This window comes from Haliotis cracherodii, unplaced genomic scaffold, assembly GCF_022045235.1.
Source record: "Haliotis cracherodii isolate W230 unplaced genomic scaffold, xgHalCrac1.p SCAF_21, whole genome shotgun sequence".
NCBI lineage: Eukaryota > Metazoa > Mollusca > Gastropoda > Lepetellida > Haliotidae > Haliotis > Haliotis cracherodii.
In genome coordinates, this window is record NW_027266277.1 from 13,591,676 (window position 1) to 13,613,718 (window position 22,043).

The 22,043-nt window shown below is 37.3% G+C and overlaps 1 protein-coding gene across 5 annotated transcripts in view; it reads left to right on the forward strand.

Annotated features, from left to right (window-relative positions):
- The window catches only part of LOC139470836 (rootletin-like), a 119,538-nt gene that overhangs the window by 72,517 nt on the left and 24,978 nt on the right, over positions 1-22,043 (forward strand). For all 5 annotated transcript variants that reach the window (XM_071253149.1, XM_071253151.1, XM_071253153.1 and 2 more), the window contains 2 exons: positions 20,262-20,444; positions 21,416-21,499. In XM_071253149.1, coding sequence (XP_071109250.1) covers positions 20,262-20,444; positions 21,416-21,499 — 267 coding nt within the window. The remainder of the gene's footprint in view (positions 1-20,261; positions 20,445-21,415; positions 21,500-22,043) is intronic.

The window sequence follows — 22,043 nt, forward strand, 5'->3', positions numbered from 1 at the left end:
GAATGTATGGATGAACAACTTCTTTATTACAATTATTATTGACGTTTCGGTGTAGGTTCTAACACCGTGATCACTTTGCTGATAACGGTGTTAGAGCCTACATCAAAAAGTCGCTCTTAATTGTAATGAAGAAGTTGTTCGTCCATAAGTTTTATCCTTACTTGGTCGCAAATAGTTTCGCTTTTTCGATCATAATAATTAGTTGCTAATTTCATCATTTTAGTTCAACTTGTCACTTACATAAACAAGATAAAAGTATGCTAATTTTGAAAAATACAATATACTGGTATTTTCCAAAAATATTGTGGTATGTTTTCATTAGTATTAAGATTGTGGTATACCGGGAAACTGGTAATACCGCGTACCCCTAATCTTTAAGACAAGCCCTTTCTCTTAGCTGTGCAGATCGAGTGTATCTATATATAATTTTCATATTGCTGCACTAATGTAGAATATGGAAGACATATTTTTAAAGATTCACATTGCATTAGGCAGTGTTGGTGTATGTGTGAGTGAAATCTGAGCCTAACAAGCACAACAAGAGATCCTTTGGTTCAGTAATGGTGTTCTCCTAACAACTTAGTGGAATGTAGTTTATAGCAGTTATTTAGGTTAGATTTCACGATAACCATATCACTTCATCTAAACTTTCACTAGTCTTTTAGCATTGCATTCCTTAGAGGGGTTAGAATTGTATGATTACTCATACTATATTAATAATATTACAAGTTTATGACATCAGAATAACCAAAATTCGTTTTTGACTAGTATTTATATTTTACCAAACAGAAAATTTAGATTTAAAATATAATTGATTTTTTATTGATCTTGTGGCCGATAATCAAATTGTAACAATGATTGTGTTGAATGGTGAGTTCAATGCTTTGCAACAGAGGTTACGCCTGGCTTGCCCCGGAGTCTGGTACACTGGCATACCTACAGTCTCTCCATGTTAAGCAATGGTGGCTTGTGTAATCGATAGCTTTGCAGGGGACGCTCGAAGTACCGTAATCATACTCACGGTCAACATGTTTCCCTGAAACAAATTACATATCTTGGATATTCCTTTAGTGGTTGGTTCAGCTCTTAAATCTTTTTTTCATTTTTAAATAAAGCTGCACTCAACAATCACATAGTCTAGTGTAAATAATCGAGTCTTGACCAGACAATCCATTGATCAATAATCGGGAGCAACGATCCTTGCTGTCGGGGTACAAGGACATGCATCAACCAAGTCAGCGAGCCTGACCAACCGATCCTGTTAGTCGCTTCTTACGACACGCATAGACGCCTTTACGGCAAGCATGGGTTGCTGAAGACCTATTCTACCCCGAATCTTCACGGGTGGGGATGCAGTCTTACCACGAGCACTGTTAAGTCACCAGTGTAGGTTGGTGGGGACCAATTCCAACTCAGAATCCCCACAAGCTCAGTGCTAAAAAGAGACCCGTGAAGATCCTGGGTAGAATAGTCTTCAGCAACCCATGCTTGTTATAAAAAGGGACTATGCTTGTCGTAAGAGGTGACTAATGGGATAGGGTGGTCAGGCTCAATGACTCAGTTGATGCATGTCATCGTATCCCAATTGCTTTGATCGATGCTCATGATGTCAATCACTGGATTGTCTGGTCCAGACCCGATATATTTACATACCGCTGTCATAAAGTATGAATTTAGCCGAGTACAGCGTTAAACAACAAACAAGTGAGACTCTGCTCAGTTATATGATGTCCATTTAAAGTGTTGATCTATGTCAGTGTATATGTTGCATTTGTGGCACCACGTGACAAACATTACATGATGTGAGATTGAAATGTATCCTGAAATGTGAGTTTGTAGGACAACCAAACTGTTTCTAAGTGACTTATATGAAACCAGTCTATGGACCAGGGTGCCATTGTAGAGAGCCAATTTAGCCTTAGGTGATCGTAACTCCCATGCCTTGTCATAGACTTACGTCAGTCGTATTGCTAAGGTTGTTTTGTACAACGGCACCCAGGTGCTTGATAAATGTCTATATTGTTTCACCATGACAACTTGAGCGTTAAATAACTTCATTGTAACAAATGGATACAATGATCACTGGCAAATATCTCAGATAATTGTTAAATGTTAATATTATATCCCATAGCTAAATGTCCACAATCCACCAGGTGTTTGATAAATCTCTATATTATTTCATCTTTCAAGACAACTTGTTGGTATGTCAACAACTGGATACAATGATCACTAGCATATAGACCAAGTAATTGTTAAATGCATATATTGTATCCCATAGCCAAACATCCACAACCACATTTTCGACCAGATTCTATATCATGTATATAAATGCCAACATTGTTTCATCTTTCAAGACAAACTTGGGGTTAAATGCCTCTATTGTCAACAGCTAAACATCTATAGCCTATACAGACCAGGTGTTTGATAAATGTCTATATTGTTACATTACAAATGGCCACACAAGCGCCCAGTATTCTGGTGTTCGTTCATGTCAACGTACTCAAATCCACGGACACCTGGATTCTCTTCCATCTGTTGTTTGACTTGCGACTTGTGGTATTTATTCACGACTTGACTTCTGTATGTCTTGGTCAGTAGCTATGAAGAGTCAACATTTGTCGGACGATGTACTACAGTGTGTAGTGAATTGCCGGACCTTTTTCTTTTCTCTGGTCCCATGGGTGAACGGAGTACCTGTGTAAATATGCGAGCCATGTGTTACATTCACACAGTGTAGACTTGTGTGCTCTCTTCACAGTGGTAACTAGTTGCTTTCATTGGGAGTAATGGGGAGGGATTGACTCAAGCTTTCACAGACCATACTTGCATAACTTATTGACTTGCAGGAGAGAAAGAACTTACCTATACAATGGGCTTACATTCTGTTAATTACGGTATATTTATTTGAATCATGATCATACAGGGATGAAATGAGTGATTTAATCTTAATGTTAGTGTTGTGAAATTGGTGATTTGTCTGCTGCTAGCTTCACAGATTGTACGTATTCTATACTTCTAAACTTCTAAAACGTTAAGAACCACCTTCATATTACTTTTCTTTTCTTTCGTATTACTATAGTCCTTAACTGTTATGGAGTAATACATGAAACGACAGACCTTAAAGTTTTTTATTCCTGAGGAGCAATCTGTCTCCACAATATGTTTTCTAAACTAACCAAATCAACTTTTAAGATACAAACAAATCCATTACATATTAAATAGTCAGGCTCCATGTTATTTTTTAATCAAACTTGAAAACAAACATTGTCATCTTTATCAAAACATCAAAGAATATTCTTTATTGATGGCAAAATTAACGAAGTGTATAAAAGAGATTTAATATTTGAATAAATCTTATAATCAAGAGGTATCACCATGAGGTAACTTCAAATAGAATATGGTGCCAAATGTAGTGAGTGAGTGAGTATGGATTTACGCCGCTTTTAGCAATATTCCAGCAATATCATGGCGGGGGACACCAGAAATGGGCTTTACACATTGTACCCATGTCGGGAATCGAACCTGGGTCTTCGGTGTGACGATCGAATGCTTTAACCACTAGGCTACCTGACTGCCCCGCCAAATGTAGAATTTGTCTGATTAATCAAAATGGCTTCCAGATTGAATGCTTAACAGGGATATGATTATTTTGGACAAGAATTATTTGGGGAGCTCTGATCTCTCCGATGTACCCCAAGAATTGATTATAAATGTCTTTGCATAATAGATGAAATGAGAAAATAATTGGCAAATAAAGGTGCAACTTATTAGAAATGACTTTCATGTACCTCAATTTTAATTAATGTCACTCTTCAATTGAAGGTCACATAATTTTCTCCCCTCATACTCAGACATCCAAGCTCCTCACAGCAATAGCCTGTTCGCAGACAGCGCTCTCAGTACTATCACTGCCACCCGTCACAGCTCCCCACTGTGCTAGGTGTCTTGCAACCATGCATGGAATATCACTCGTAACAACCGACTTCCTGTTATTTATACAAACTAGTGATGACTGTTATGACACCGAATACTCTTCTTCCAGCTAAATTTTATTTTTTGTTGTTATTTTTAATTTCCGTTTCTTTTTAATTGTTAATTTATTTTAACTTAATTAGTTTGGTGAGAATGTAAGGAGGAAGGTGGGTGCTTTTTCTGCAGTTTTGAACTAATCTGATGAAACACACAAGCGAAACTTCACCTGGGAAATAGTAAGTCAGTCTTAAGCTATGTTTGTTTGTTTCTTAACACTGCACTCAGCAATATTCTATCTATATGACGGCGGTCTGTAAATAATCAAGTCTGGACCAGACTATCCAGTAATTGACATCATGAGCATCAATCTCAAAATTGGGATACGATGACATGCATCAACCAAGTCAGCGAGCCTGACCACCCGATCCCATTAGTCGCTTACAACAAGCATAGTCTCCTTTTACAGCAAGGGTGGGTTGCTGAAGACCTATTCTACCCCGGATCTTCAGGGGTGTCATAAAACATGATAGTAACATACTTGTCACATGCTGGGAAGGCGCTTGTCAAACACCTTCACTATTCAGGGTTTTATAAAGTTATCTAACCTTGTAGTCAAACATCTTCATTAATCAAGGGTGTATTGAGTCATGAGTGTTTTCCTACCCCATACTCTTGCATCCTCATTAGAGGAGCGTCTAAAGTTATCTCCCTTGACACCCATCAGTCAACTTCATCAAATGTCAACAATGTAAATCTTGACTATTGTCTTCACCATCCCCAGGAGATGTGGTCTATTGTAATCACTGATGGTGGTGTATTGTCTCCAACAACCCCCATGACGTACGACCGTTATTTCCCTCATATTGGTCTATAGACACCGATGCCTGCACAATGTATACAATGCTCCAATGACTTGGTAGCTGAAGCAGCACCTATCATCATTAAACATTCATAAAAAATACATCTCGGTTTGACATTGACTTTCCTGTCGAGTTTATGATCCCATTTATAACACATTAAGTTGAAGTTGTCAGTGTCCTTAGGAAAATAGTACATGTTTGCTTGCGATGGACTTGAAAGACTGGCGGAAGGCATTTGATTCAGTTGGCCTGACACGTGCTCTCTGACAGTAGATATATTTATTATTAATGATTCAGGTTATGGAACTTGAGAAAGAACCTTATAAATTTAATCACCTGTGTCAGTGAAGAATGCTTATTCGTTTGAAGTTTCATTCTCAAATTGAAAGTAGTTGAATACATGTAGCACTTCTATAGTCTCTATTTCTTTGATCTTCTCAGTGAGTATCCTTGTAATTATCTTAAAAAATAAAAGAATTGGTTCTCAGGAAATGGCTTTTGAGGAGAGGGGGTGTTTAAAATATTATGTAACCAAAAAAACAGTTGTGTAACCAAATAAACAGTTGTGTACAATCAACGGGAAAGGGCCTCCCCACATAAATGTATTCCTTGATGAGTAAAATACAGGAATACAATATTTGACTACCGTTGGCCTTGAAACATTGGAGGATTTTTGTTTTGTTTTTTGTTTTTCAATTGGAATTGAAAACAAAACGTGTGGCGAACTTTATGTTGATGCAAGCAGTGCCAAGACTAAGTGCTCAGAACCAAGACTATTATTTTTTGTAGCCTTAGATTTTCCAAAGTATTTAAGTAAAAGCAGTTACCAAATAATACCGTGCTTTATCCTTCACAATTTAATGAGGATTTTTTAACAGGGAGCCATCATAAAGTGCTGAATGGTATGGCCATTAAATCTATTATCATCCCATCCAGGAAAGAATCAAGAGAACTTGATGAGAATTATTGTTATTATTTGTAATATTTCTTCTTATGTTATTTGTCTGAGTGAAAATATGGATAAATGAGAGAAATTTTATAATATCTCATTTGTTGTCTGTAAGATGCGATTTAATGTCTGGATGGTACTTTATGTAATGTTAAAGCATTTTAGTGTCACACTAAAGGCCATGTTCAAATACTTAGAGAGGCTGTCTGGAGAGCGGAAGGTCGAGGGTTCGATTCCTAGCAGAGTCACACCAAAAGACATTGAAGATTCTTTGTTGTTGTAACCCTGCCTGGCACTAAGCATTAAGGGCATAAAACAAGGGCTGGTTGGCTGTGTCTGAGTGGCAACACCCAGTCAAGATGATCGGATCAATAATCAAAATCTATTTTGTGATAAAACGGGTCTTACTACACGAAGTGCATCAAATCACTTGGGCATCTTGATCATAAACATGAAAAGATTTAGAAAATATCTGATGCCGCCGAGTTGGCGGTACACATGCTTTGCATCAAATCACTTGGCCACCTTGATCACAAGCATGAAAAGATTTAGAAAATATCTGATGACACCGAGTTGGCGGTACACATGCTTTGCAAATCCTGCAATTGACCGAAATCTGGACGGCAGTTTACGAACCAGATGTTGATTTTGTTACACGATTTTAATTGGACTATGCATGGACACGTTAGTCCAACCAAAATAGAACTCCATCATTCCAGCCTGGTTCGGCAAGGGTTGAAACTGGACTCTTACAGTCAGTTAACTCCCTTGCCTCAGGAAGATGATCCCAGCTATGAGATATGACTTGTCTGCACCCAGCTCCCTTGTGTCTGCTCTCTTCCACTTCGTGCCAATTGGCAGATCCTAACCTCACTTGTTCCTACTGGGGATCTATTTCACCCCCCTTGTATCTTATTGGAGTGGGATATTAATGTATATTACTGTCAGTATTATCGCCCTGTCAGTGTATACAGATAGCAAGTGTTTGCCTGGCAACTAGTTATCTCCGGTATAAAGCTACTGTCCTAGAAACCGAGAAATGTGTACTTTGTTGTGATATTGACTCGAGGATTGTGATTGAATGTCAGGAAAAAATTCATTTTGATATTCAGCATATCTGTCTGAATGTTATTTTATTCTTTCCACTCAACGTTTGAATTTCCAAAATTGATGAATATTTTTGGCAGCATCAAGTTATCTCCCCTGACCCTATTCATGTTTGTCCTGCCCTTGGTGAAAAAGTGACAGTGTTGAGGGGAGGTAATAAAAACAAACATTGTTTCGGTTCATGTAACATTAACAATTAAAAATAAAACATCACATGATTGTGGCATTCGTTGCACGTGCTGCAACAGGATTCTACTCTGATGCATTAAGGGGGGCACCGGTGGCCCCGTCGTCTAAGGCGCCACGATTTGCTGTGCAGAGTTGCGTCCCTTGGGCATGCCAGAAACCTATTATTGTGGGTTCAAATCTCGGTTCGCCCCAATTATGTTTCTAGGTTTGTCAGCACCATACCCGTGCTCGTGGGTTTCACCAAAGTGGTAAACGTCAGAGACCTGCATCACTTCGGGCTTTCCTCCCACATTAAGCTGACACGCCGTGATATAACTGGAATACTGTTAAAAGCGGCGTTAAACCCAACTCATACACTCACTCACTTGATGCATTGAAATAATCAGTGTAGGCTTTTCATTCGATGGAGCAAGACACACTTTAATGTTCGTCTTTATAGAAATAACATGGACCAATATCCGTGGTCCTTATAAATGTAAAGTGTGTACATGCTGCTATAGTTAGTGGTTCATTTCTACATTTGTGGTCATGTCCCTACCATTTCTTCTTAAATTTTCGTCTATTCAATAAGAGAATCATGTTTAGTTCCCCATCTATGTCATCTTAAGAGAATCACATTTAGTTTTTCATTATGTTCTTAAAACATATAATTTCAAGTGGAGTTAGAAGGACTAAAAGGTAGACACATGAACGTCTCCTTCCACTGCATAACAGACAGTTTTCATTTTGTGGTAATTGTTTTAATTTGTGATGTTCTTCAGCCATTATCAGCAGAGTAACTCCAGCCATAGTGGACAATGCTACGTTTGGTCTCTTACAAAATCTGTTATTTTCTGCCGGTAAACAATCAATTACAATGCATAGTGTATCCTACATTAATAGCCTATTATGAATGATTAAAGCGTTTGGATGGCACGCTAAGAATGCGTTCAATTCTCCACATAGATACGATGTGTTAAGCGACTCCTTCAAAGATACTGGGGTAGAATAGGTCTTCAGCAACCCATGCTTGCCGTAAAGGGCGACTATGCTTGTCGTAAAAGGCGACTAACGGGATCAGGTGGTCAGGTTCGCTGACTTGGTTGATACATGTCAACGATCCCAATTGCGTGGATCGATGCTCATGATTTTAATCACTGGATTATCTGGTCCAGATTCGATTATTTACAGACCGCAGTCATATAGCTGGAATATTGCTGAGTGCGGCGTTAAACAACAAACGAACCAACCAAACCAATGTAAAGCCCATTTGCTGGTATATTGCTAAAGGTGGTGTTAAACCACACTCACTCACTCATAATATGTGAGAGGCAAATTCCATCGGTTAAAGAGAGAAGTTCCATCCTCATTTTCAAGCAAATTACACACAGAATAAGAACTTGTTTTCGCTTTTTGCAATAGTTTAATCTAGAGGAGACTTGAATCTAAAGTGTGCTAAGAATAACATTTGTCTAGTTAACGCTATTCACATTGACTTATTACACTTGTCAGAGGGGTACTCAAAGTATGTGATCTTGACTACCAGTTGTCGGACTTTCATTTTTGTGGAAGCCTCGTTGGCTGAGTGGGTTAGATCGCTGACTTTGTGTGCTGGTGATAAGGTGCCTCACTCTGGCAAGTGTGGGTTCGAATCCCGGACAGGACTCAACCCCAAAAAAGTATGAGAATCTGTACTTTACTAAGAAAGTGTTATCCCAAATATAACATTTGTTAGACTTATTACCAGTTGTACAGAAAGTAATCCTGAATAAATGCATATGTCAGCAAATCTACACCTCAGAAAGGTGCAGATGATTGATTATACAAGAGTGATTATGATATTCAGGCAAAGCTGTTTTATGTGGACATACATTTTGAAGAAATAAAAGGTAAATTATCGCGAAAGCTCAATGCTGTCATGTAAACTCTCTGAGCTGGAAGTGATTGTCACAGTTGGCTCTGTGTTCTTTTGAACAGTAAGCCGATCTTCTGTGTTTCTTTGTCAGAGTTGGTTGTAATCTTTTAACTATGTCAGAAAAACATGCTATTAGCATAAAGCTAACAAATGAGTTTGGGTCAAATGTTCGGTAATCTCCAATGCTCCCGTAGTGCAGACAAGTCACTGATCAAAACGCTGCAAACTGATATGGTTTCATGTGATTGGTTATTGAAATTTAGTGAAGCTTATCACCATCTGAAACTCATGAACCAGTCGTGTTAAGTGGTAGCTATTGTCTATATCGCCTGGCTGGCGTTGTTGTGTTATTTGCACAGCATGAAGAGAGAAACAAGAGGCTGTTATAAGTCGTATTCACCCCATGGTGAAGCAGCAAATCATTTCGATGGCTGATTGAGAGGGGTCGATGTCAAACATTTTCTGACTGTCACCTGAGACAAAGCAAGTAAGCACTCCTAATCAGACTCAGTCACCTGTGCCTAGCTCGAGTACTGTCAAAGACGAAGACTAGGATTTAACACCGCCTTAGAGTTCGTGCCAAGGCGTGACAACACAGCTTAAGCAATGGCTTCTGATCCTTCTCCAGTGTCACTTTCGGATACTTTCGTTTGTATTTAAGTCTTTTTATTCCTGGTTTGGATTGTCACACACATCTGGTGTGTGGAAACTCTTGCTTAATGAAATATACCAGCCCTCAACAGGTTTCACACCTATATAAACAATAGAAATAACTGCAGTGGAATTTCCACAACTAACCGTCAAAGAAACTTGCCACTGTGAATGTGATTTAGCTTGGATATGGTTGAAGTATGGTCCAAGCTGAACCGTATTTCTTGCTGAGCATTCATGTTGGATTAAAGGTGTGAGAATTTCTGTGTGACCAAATATACTAGGATTACATGTGACTGATTTGTGTGGAGTATTGATACATGGAGAACATACAAGCCATGAATGCTGGATCGGGATTAGTTCGAAGATAGGGATTGTTGACCTTGAGTCAAGTTACGTTCTGTCGTGCTACTTGTTAACGTCTTCCATGACGCTCAGATTGTAACCCCTTGATCGGAGACAAGGATCAGTAATGTACTGAACTGTTTTTGACAAGGGTATGGAGTAATATTTTTGATACCAAAAATACAATATATACTTTCTTGCAAACGTTGGAAAATACAAATATTGGACAAGCTACAGTATATTGCTGAATGGATGGATCATTCTTGAAGCAAAAACTTCTTTCCAGAGGCTTGGAAATACTACTTGCTGGCAACTATCAACTGGATCTTTATGTTGGCAAACACATCAATCTCAACTTAAGACTTTTTTCCAGATACATCTTGTCTGAACATACCACTTGCCAACAACTGCTATTGGTTGGGTATGGACATACTGCTTGTGTGATGACTGGTCTTTAGTAGTTAGAGATTTCCTTGTTTGAAGGAGTTGTGACAGATTGTTGTAAGTCCCACAATGGCAAGCAAGGAGGAACTGCAATCCGTTGATGCCACTGAGAAGGAGAAGGATGAGAAAGCAAGTGACAATGGCCCTTCTGATGAGCTTGCAAAAGTACGAGCTAATCTCCGAAAAGCTAAACCGGAAACGTTCGGTCCAGGATTTGTGCAAAGGAGGATATCAGAAGCAAGTATTTGGGGGCATTGAGAATACAGAATACTTCTCAAATGCCAGATATACTTTAGTAATATGAAAGTATCGGGTGGTCCTTAACTTTCCTTAGTTGTATATCTTATTTTTATGGATATGAAACAATGAATTTTCAAAACCTTTATATTTAACTTTACATAAAAAAAATGTATTACTATATTACAACAGCTTGTTGAATTTGTATTAATAGATATTATTTTGAAATAGGATTACGCATTTAAATAATGATTATTAATTGGCTTTTTCCCAGATTGTTTTAATTATTGATTTCTTATTATTTTAAGACCCAGTGCAAAAAGCATTAGGCTGATTATATTGACTCAGAAGTGTACATAGTTTTGAGAAAACTGTGTGTTTTGTAATATGTGTGAACCTGAAAGTTGTATTATAGCATTATTATTGTGGTTATGCATCATGTTATGAACCTTGTATGTTTAGTCGATTGTTATTAAGTTGGTCCATGGCATACAGTCAAACATTTGATGCAGTAAAAGAGTTCTTTGATCCAATCCCATTTAACGATTTTCAACCAATCAGATTGCTGCACACACTTCTATTCATTGTGCAATAGTGCTTTGCAAGGGCAAGGTTAATTATGTTAGTACCCGTGTCCTTCCATTTCAAGGCAAGTTCTCCATGTCTGCGCAGATTCCGAGAATTGTCAGGAGGATTCATGCATTACAGGAACATGTGTCCTCTATTTGATTTTTGGCCTTTATTATTTGCTGGGCCGCGGATCTGCCGACCCTATTTTAATCAAAAGTCGAAAACATTCAGTTATTTTTCTTGGCGCTGACTTGTTCCACTCACAAAGCTATTTGTGATTACTAACTATTTTAGAAACAATCTCCATGATCATTAACGCAATGCTCAATTTGACTACCAAATTTCGCTAAATTGGTCAGTCATAGCTGATTCCTTGCATAATATATCTGGATTATTGTCCCTGGTCCTGACAGAGATTTCGCTGAAATATATTCCCTTAGTCTTTGAAGAAAAGCCGATATTTTGGCCCAGCGTTGAGTGTGAAAATCCAAATTACTTAGGTTGAGATGTTTTGGTTCAATTACTGAAGTAATCAGGGTGGTGCATCATGGGAAAATAAAAATCATGAGTGATCTTTCAACCATATATGAAATAAGAGTTTTTAAGACATTTTGAGTGTCTGCATTACTGTAACCATGGTAACAATTGTTGAAATTATTGATTATCTGCAGGTAACCCTCATACAGTATAAGGCTCTTCATGTACAGGTGTCTGTAATCAATTGCCTGCTTCAACATTATTGTCTATATTACCTGCTTCAACATTATTGTCTATATTGCCTGCTTCAACATTATTGTCTATATTGCCTGCTTCAACATTATTGTCTATATTGCCTGCTTCAACATTATTGTCTATATTGACATGGGGTGGTGGGGTAGCCAATGGGGCTAGGACGAGTCCACATTTACTGTCCTGGTACCCAACCCCCTATTACCCGACCCTACCTGGGTATCCACTGCAATTTTCAAGAGTTGGGAACAAAATGTCTGATTGGTAATTGTTTTACCGCAGCCCTGGCTAAAACTATTTAGATGCATGTATCAAACAATCAGATTATGTGTTCACTGAAGTTGACTGAAGCTTTATCTTTACTCAAACATATACAAGTCAAAAGGAATGTGTGCATTGTCAGAAAGAAATACAGACATTAGCGACTTGTAGTGTAACCACTGAGCTACAGTGTGTTTTTGTCATTAAACAATATATCACGTGACTAACCACGGGTTCTGGTAGTCCTGTGGGTACCCGGGTCCTACTCAGGACCCACCCGACCCGAGTACCCGACTTACCCGTACCAACCCCAGTAGCCAAGTGGTTTAAAGCGTTCACTCATCACACTGAAGACCCGGGTTTGATTCCCCATATGGGTACAATGTGTGAAGCCCATTTCTGGTGTCCCCCGCAGTGATATAGCTGGCATGTTACTAATAGCACCTTAAAACCATACTCACTCACTATATTGCCATACATCGCACCTACTGACTTCGGATAATTAGTAAGGTCAATGAAGGTCACTTTAAAAAACACCATCCTCTATTTCATCTGACCTACCTGTCGGTAATTACCTGTCATTGTTTGGTAATTTGTGTAATTATTTCGTCGGACCTACCTGTCAGTAATTACTGTTTTGTAATTAGTTTAGTTAGGTGACATGTTGTAACAGTAAATGAGTCTAGTATCTTGTGTGTGACTAGGTCAGAATGTTCAATTTATCTTAACGAGATTTCGTGCTTCATTTGTTATTTGCTTATTGAATCAATTAGTGAGGTAAGTGGATCATCAAATGTGCCACGTTTTTGGCAGAGGCTTACAAGATTGACATTAATGGCAATTGATATCATTGTTTGTTTTAAAACAATTGAATTCAGAAAGAAAGATATTGTCCTCATCAGCCGTTTTTCTACTGGTTTTACTGAATAGAAAATATTGCTTTTTACACACAAAATACAAGAAATAGGGAATATATGTATTTGATAGTTATGAATAATATTATTTGTTTCTGTTATTGGTTTTATAAATTATTTTCATGTTTACACAGAGCTATTCTTTGCTAAATCTTAACAATAATACAAGATAAAAATCATAAGATATCAAGCTGCCACTTATAATTATAATAATAATAATATTATTAATGAATTGTTATATTTTAAAAAGAAGAAAACCGGCTTATTTTCACTGTTACATCAAAAAGATTTCTGATATTCATCGTTCTGTGAACAAAGTATTGCAGTGTTTATCATGTGACTTCAGTACGTCCATTCAGCTCTAACTTTAACATAGGCTTATAGGACTAATATAGACTAACACTTAGTCTCTGAAAATATATAATTTTGATAGAAACAAACAGAGCTACAGATAAGCAGCATATTTCCGTAAAATATTCCCCCAAAATATTCAAAACCCAATTACTTTCAATTAACTTGCATACAGAACACATGCATTAAATGAAAAACTCAAATGTATAACAACAGCTTGCGTAAATACCCAGTGAAGTTCATTCAGCATGCATACAAAGGAGCTAATTTCCGATACACAATTACGAGCTAATTTACTTTTCCGAGCCAAGCCTATATATTTGGAACAGTAATATACATCTAAACATTATTTAGATTTTTTTTTAAATCTTAAAACGTTCACTAAGTTTGGGAAAAACCTGACAGAGTGATGAATAGATGAGTGAAAAAATATTGGTTACCCAATGAAAAATGTAATAACCCAATGAAAATAGAAACCCTAGAGTAAAAACTCAATTGCTCAAAAATGTATCTGGCGCAAACAAACAACCCCACTGAAATTTAAAAGGTGTCCCAGTGAGATGGGAGAATCAGAACCTTTGGACAATCTAGACTTGCTTCATTTAGGGCTTTAGCATTACAGTAAGGGCAGAGCTAGACTAACATCTAGTCTCTGAAGTGAAAATATCATACAGACAAAAACAGTTGTTCAGTTATTTTAATAAAAATATAATAAAGGGGAGCCCAGTGACTCTCTTCATTTTCAGATACTGATTTCAGATTTCCTGAAACTGCAGTAATCTAGACTTGCCAAACATTATAGACTTGCATGGGCTGTATTTGATATATATTTGTTTTAGGGTCTGTAAGACAGACTAGGGCAGAGCAAAAGCCTATATAAAATGGTTCAGGGACTGTGGGACAGGCAGGTGCTATTATAGCCCCGTGGAATAATGAATGTGGGATTTATCCCAAGAATGCATGTTTGATGATAGACAAAGGTAACATATAATGCATGTCAGTGATATATTTCTTTGGTGAATAATATTCCTTTGATTGCAATACATGAAAGGAAAGTAGCATCTTGTCATAAGTCTGTCATGTCTCAGGGGTGCCTCGTCTGGCTTAACGTTTTATCCACTGTTGTATCAAATCTGAATTATTCAGACTGTTTGTATGGCTATCTGACCGGCCAAGGTGACCAGTGTTTATGCTTTGATAGGCCAGATAATTGCTGCAATTAGCCATGTGTCTTTGACCGCTGATGCCATCACGGCCTATCGATCTTCTCTGTCCACGAAGGGTCATCCATCGTAGATGCTGTTATCCTGACAACTGATTGTACGCGAAGAGGTAGAAATCTCTATTGATTATCAATTACTCTGATTGTCAGGTGTACTGGGGGTGCAAACTGGAATACAAACAGTTACAAACATTCTACAAACATTTAGATACACACACGTGGAAACAATTCAGTGCTTGATACGACGTTGTCCTCACCACTTATTGAATGTAAATGTTTGTATTTCTGAGGACTTGAAAGTATATGTTGAGACTTGTGATTAAGGCAAGCAGTGTTTAACAAGTGAAGCACAATGGAATCAATTAGCATGCTTGACGACAGGAATGATTTGCCAGGATCAAACGACTGGTAGAAGCAGCCTGATATCAAACATGGAGAAAGAGGACCAGCCATTTTATATTCTGAAGCTGAGCCTGGGGATATTTAAAAATATGGTCCACTGACATTGTTTTACATATACCGTATTCGACGTAATAGGCGCCCAAGGCGCTCTCAAAATTAGAAATAGGGGGCTCTTATTAGAATATTATTTTGGTGAAAAAAAACAGAGTTGAAAGATAAATTTCGTGGTTTATGCTGACAGCCCTGAAATGTTTATGTACGACAGATATATGTTTCCAGAATTTAATTGCCAATAATAAAGGGTGCATATAACACACGAGTGCGTATTATACGCGAATAGGGGAAGGAAGAGGTGCGTATTATATGCGAATAGGGGTCGGAAGGGGTGCTAATGTGGGATTGTTCATTAGCCAATATATCTGCAAATCTCGCCGTGGGCGCTTATTAGAGTAGGTCGCTTATTACGTCGAATACGGTACCTCGCATTGTAGGGGTAAAAAATAATGTGCCCTTTTCTTGCAGACAAGTGTCTAAAGAATACAGTTATTTATTTAATTTAAAATAGTTAAACACCTGCATATGTTGGGGGAAAAATAACAAGGCTCCAAAAAGAATGCTGTGTGAAACCAAAATCTTCCTCCTCCCCTAACCCCTCGAAAAGCAAATGAATGCTCCCTCACTTAAAACTTTAAATTGTTTGATGGGCATTACTTAGAAGTTGACGGATGACAAGGTAGACACAATTTTATGGATAACAACTTCTTTAATACTGTAAAAAGCGACGTTTCGGTAAAGAACCTTATACAGTCTTGCTTGACAATGGTATAAGGATCTATACTGAAATGTACTACCTTGTCTACCTTCTCACTTAAAACGTTTTCTTGTTATGGGGATGTATCAGTGATGACAGTGATTCTACATAGGGTATTGGGACACTTTCATTAGGATTTTATGAACTTTTGTTCAAAGTATCACAAGGAAATATTTACCATCCTTTAGTTTTATATCCTAGGAATGAACGAATCTGAATTACTGGATGTTTTATAACATATTGTTTATTTAAAATCTCTTGATTTTAAGATGTCAGCTTCAAATAACTTAGTGAAATCAGATTCATCTGATACCATTTACTGAGCAGCCACAGATATTTCTGATACTGTTGCCCTCACAACTAGTTGCAATGGCTAAGTCTGTCAGGAGTCAGTATTGATTGCATTAAGACTGAGTGACAGGTGGATTATTGACAAAAACAATCAGTAAATGATTGACAAAAACAATCAGTAAATGATTGATATTTGTCGTTTACAGAAATGATGTCCTTGGACATTCTGTGACTGGCAAGCAGTGTTATTGAAAGAAGGCGTTATCGATAAGATTTGAGCTTTTCCTATCTGAAATTTGTTATATTATTAAAACCAAAGGTGAGTCTTTTGATGTTGGTTGAACATGAAAATACAGACTAAAATTGTTTGAATATTGTCCAGTGGCATAAAACCCAACTCACTCACTCTAAACTAGATGAACATTTAATCCCCAAAAATAAGTTATTTCATTATAAGATATATATCCACAAAATAAAAAGTAAATTCCAAATGGAGCCCAGAATGATGCTTTATTCAGTGAGGCAATCTAGACTTGCCAAATGATTCCAGGTATGAGTTGGGTTCAATCTTTAATTTATTCTTGGGTCTAGAAGACAGACTAGATATCATTTGGTAAATTTTCATAGATTCAAATTTAATGAATATGTATATTTCCACACAAAGAGCTTTTGAATTAAAGTTTACAATAAATTTCCTGACATGTTTGGATTTGAAATATGCAAACTGTGAAAGAATCATTTCAAATGGTTTTTGGTTTGGTTTTTTCTTTCTTTGTTTTTAACTTCAAAGACTTTAAAGCTCACTGTTCCATTATAAGGGGTATGCTATATAAGACTTAGAACTGCACAATTAAGTGTTCACAGAGTAACAAGTATGTTTTGTTTACTTAATGCGCTTATGTATTTCAAATTCACCAGAAAAGTGAGGTTTGTGTGACTTTGGAACTTTCGACTTTGGGGGTTCAAGTGCTAACACACACAGGACAACTAATGAATATAAAATGTTCACCATAACCTTGCTGCCTTCCTTGTGACAAGTTGTTTATGGCGCCAGAATTCCCTGTGCAGAGAGGTTAAAGCATTTGCTCATCACGACGAAGACCCGGTTTTGATTCCCGAAATGGTTACAATGTGTGAAGCCCATTTCTGGTGTCCCCTGCCGTGATATGGCTAGCATATTGTTAAAAGCGGCATTAAACTATACTCACTCACTCCAACCACATCTGCTGACATACCGTGATATAACTAAAACACTGTTCAAATGGTGGCAAACCAAACTTACTCCTTGTGGCAGAAACAGCTGATTGCCGCCCCTGTTGGCAGCTTGGCCTTGAAAGTGGGAATGGCTCACCAGCACCGATTTCATACAAAACATTTTTAGCCCTGTCTGGATTTCAAATGACCAATCTCAGTCCTGAAGTAAATCTCTATCCCTTGTTGTATAACCACTAATCACTTGTGATAGATTATAGGCAGATTAAGGATTACTTTAAATGGTAATTAGCTAATCTTTGAAAGGGACTTCAGCTTTACCTGTAATTACCCATTTACCTGTAATTAGAGAGCTGTAGACACAACTGAAGCAGATTGCTTACAGCTTAGGAATGTCTATTGTCATTTATGCAAAGCTTGTTGAATGTTATTAATTAAATCTATGGCTTTGTTCACAGTAAGTCAGAGATTTTGATATGTCTGTGAAAGTAGATCTCTTAGTCCTATCCTCCATTTATGTAATAAAACTGTAATATGATTAAGGATGTTTTCATCTGAAATATGAACTATCAATAAACATATGTTTACTTTGAATGTCAGCATAAGTGAATTAATGTATTTTTTTACAAATATTTTTATTATAAAACTGACAATAAGATAGTCAAATCTATCAGTGAAATATATCCTTTCTCTATATTTCTGATCATGATATACACATTGTTATTTATTAGAATTTTTCATTCACAACTTCAAAGATGCATTTTTTTATCTACAAGGCATTGTTTGCTGCAATTTCAGTTTTATTTCTTAACATATACAGTTCATGTTAAACTTGTCATACAGACCCTGAAACAAATATATTCAACACAGCCCATGCAAGTCTATATTAGTTGGCAAGTCTAGATTACTGCAGTTTTAGGAAATGAGCATCTTGGCTCTTTTTTAATGTTTTATTAAAATAAATTAACAACTGTTGTTTTATCTGTAAAATATTTGCATTGAGATGAGATGTTTGTCGAAGTTGAAATGATTAGTTGTGTTAATAACATAATGTAGTATTATGTATATCACACCTTCACTAGGGAATAATCAGATATTAGTGCTTGAGACATATTGCACCTCTCTTTAATGATATTACCAATATCACCTGGGGTGTAGTTAGCCTCCTGGGGATTACATTCACTGAGCCGTGTATGTAACAGGTAGATCTAAGACTTCAGCTGAGCAACAGGGGATTAGGTTAATTCCTGCTACCTAGGTCTCGTTAGTGTTTCCATGGACGCGAGGTACAGGTGGGTTCGTTATTCTGTCAAAACATGTCCGTGGAGGAGTATATAGGTGTGTGGTTTAGGTTATGGCAGCATTCGATCACAGTCCTCAATCGGGTAAACATGGCAGCAGAGTACGATCCTCTAGTCTTGGCTGTGAGTAGATATACCACTTCCCTGGATACTTCTTACATTGAACAAAAGCACTCTGTTGGAGTGACATGTTTATGTGCTAATTCATGGTGTTCTATAAGGGCTGTGTTTCACATGTGGATCTACCTGTGTTTTATGTACCATTGTGCTCTGTTGGAGATTCTTGGGTTTTTTTAAGTGGGAATTACCTATGTGCCAGTGACCTATTTGATTTAGATTTACCTTTGTTCAAACAAGATTTATTCTTCAAGGAGTTGAATGTTTTATGCAGTTATAATGGAAAAAAGACCATTTTCGTTTTCACTTGAAAGACATGTTTGTCAGTTGTAAGTTTAAAATTTATTTATTTTGTCAAAGAAAATCATTAAGAGGTATAATTTTTGTGTCAAAAAATATCTTTAGAAGTATAAAAAAATTCAAAGTGTATCTTAGAAGTATCCATTATTTACTGTAATACTTGATTGTATTTTAAATATGACAACTACATTTAAGGTCCTCGTATGTGTTGATATATTGGAAAAGTGGCAGTTTTAATAGCATTACTCGCCTTATTACAGTAATGAATCATACTTTAATCATTGCAGATCGCGATACATTTCTATCCACAGAATTTTTTATTTTTTTTAATTATACCCTGGGAGACTGAAATGTTTTGCAGACTGTCTCCACGTTTGTAGATATGATATCTGCCACAACTACCTTTAATGTATGTGTGACAGCCACTGCATGTTAAATGACTGCGACTGTCATTAGGTTGAGTGCAATTTGAGATAAGGCTGACAAATGGCGAAGTTGTCAACATTTATGGTGTAGGTACCTTGTGTATAATGACATGGGTTTTGACCTCTTGCAGGCTGTCTTTGAACAAATCTCTGCAGTATGACTAGTTCTGTCTTGCCTTCATCAAACGGATTTGAGTTTTCTGTAGTCAAGGGAAAGGGTTTATCATTGTGTCGAGTTGAAAGTTGATTTCATTTTTAGTATCAACATTGAATAAGGGGAATATTATGTTCAATTCATTATTGCACTAATTTGCATAAGTTAAAATGTGAAAATACAAAGTGTAAAAAAAATGTCTTTCCTATTATGTAATATGTTTATTTTCTGAGAAATTAACATGACTTTAGAAAAATTAGAAGACAAGTTACCATACGTTATTAAAGTAGTCTTTTGAGTATAGAAACCGATTATTGTCTCTAGAATGTGAATGAGTGGTAGTTAAAAAATGGATAAAATACACTCATAACTATTCTAAAAATAGCATAGACTTTAGTCTCTAACCAACTCATACCTCTTCTGCCATCTATGTTTTTCAACAACAAAAATGCCCACCAAAATCAGAAGTGAAGGTGGTATTTTGTATTTGTTCTTAGTGGTCTGCAAGCCACAGAAGACAGGAAGTGTGACAGAGTTACTGTTCTTGTTTCAGCTGGAGCAGTCCCTGAAGGGAGATGGCCCTGATGATGAATCCCCTTCCAAGGGGCTGGTGCAACAGAACATCGACCTGCGTCGGAAGCTGGAGGAAGAACACGGCAACTATAAGAGGAAACTCCAGGCGTACCAAGATGGCCAACAGCGCCAAGCTCAACTCGTGCAGAAACTACAAGCCAAGGTATTTACATATCAAACAGGGAGCAATAGGGTTGGATTTGGGTTGGGTGTTGAATTAAGGTCAATGGGTGATAAGTAGTATCTCGAGTGAAGACATATTCAAACCATCTGGGGAAGAATTTGAGTATTGTATGGTCGGGTGTCTTGGGAAGTATTGGTCATTTTGGGGTTAAATAGTGGTGACTCTGATTATGCCAAGATGGTGTCAGTTCATAGCAAGGCACAAGCAAAGGCATTTACAATTCAGGGGAACAATTGGAGTACGGTATAGTTGGGTGTCTTGGGTACCAACAGCCATTTTCAGAAACTTGGTAAATGACAAGTGGTACGCCAATTTATGCCGCAATGTTTGACGGGACTTTGGTCAGCTGGTACAAAAACTCAAGGTGTTTACTAGAATTGGAAGTACTGTTGAAGGTTTTACAAGCCAAGGGAAGGCTTCAGAATGTCAGTGATGAAGTTTAACTATGGGGTAAATAGTCACAAAATGAAGGCAAACAGTGCAGCAGTCATGGCGTTGTAATAGAAACTTGGGAGTGCATGGTTCTGTAATCATGAGGTGAAAAGACCAGTGCACATTTATGATGAACAATTGACTTGCCCTTGCATGTGTTTGTGATGGGCATCACCGATAGGGCAGGATTTGCTCACCTTTTCACAAACACCTGGTATCATCACTATTTGATAGTGATTCACAGACGCATGCTCATGACATGTAGTCAGAGTCATACAGTGAACTCAGTAGAGGAGATTTCTTATAATTATGAAAATGGTTTTTGTGACCTTTATTGAAAAGCTAACCTCTCAACAGGATGAGGAAGGGCTGGTATTGGGATAAGTCTTATTGGAAACACTCTCAGAATCAGAAGATTTGCAGTATGTGGTCAAAGCAATGGGTTAGATGTGATAGTTTCCTGCAACTTATTTTCCTTTGTAAGAGGAAAGATACTTAATGAAGAAGTTGCATTACAGCTTCTTCAATACAAGAAGAAATGTCAAGAACTGGAGGATTCAGTTCGAGGAAGCCAATATGATTTTCAAAGAACGTCCATTAAGGTAATTATCAAATGAAATCATGGTAATAATTCTGCCCTTTACAACACAGGTCATTCAGTACAAGAAAAAGTGTGAGGACTCAGAACTGCAATACCAAGAGCTAAAGGCTCATTATGATAACGTATCAGCGGTAAGCTTGTGTCTGTGTGCTGTGATAGTGCTAGCCCGACAACTGGTTATGTTGAAGACAACCTTCTATCGTCTTCACCTGACATCTCTCATTTGTTCATCTTGGCACCTGTGTGAAGTTTCTTGCAAAGTCTTGCATGTCATTTCTACTTTCAGGAAAGACTTTGAATACACACTTTGTTGTAACAGTGCACACTTTTTGATCTAAGTATGTCATATCACAAGTGACAATTTCAGGCAATCCCACTAATATTTGTTCTTTTACATGCATTACCCCAAAAAGTACTTAAGTTTTAGCTGCACATAAAAATCAAACTCACTCAAAAATGAAATTAAGTGCTTTTATGCTTGCTTCGGTCTATCCAACTCTTTACCTTTGGAATTTGGTCATAGAGATAGCTGATGAAACCAAACT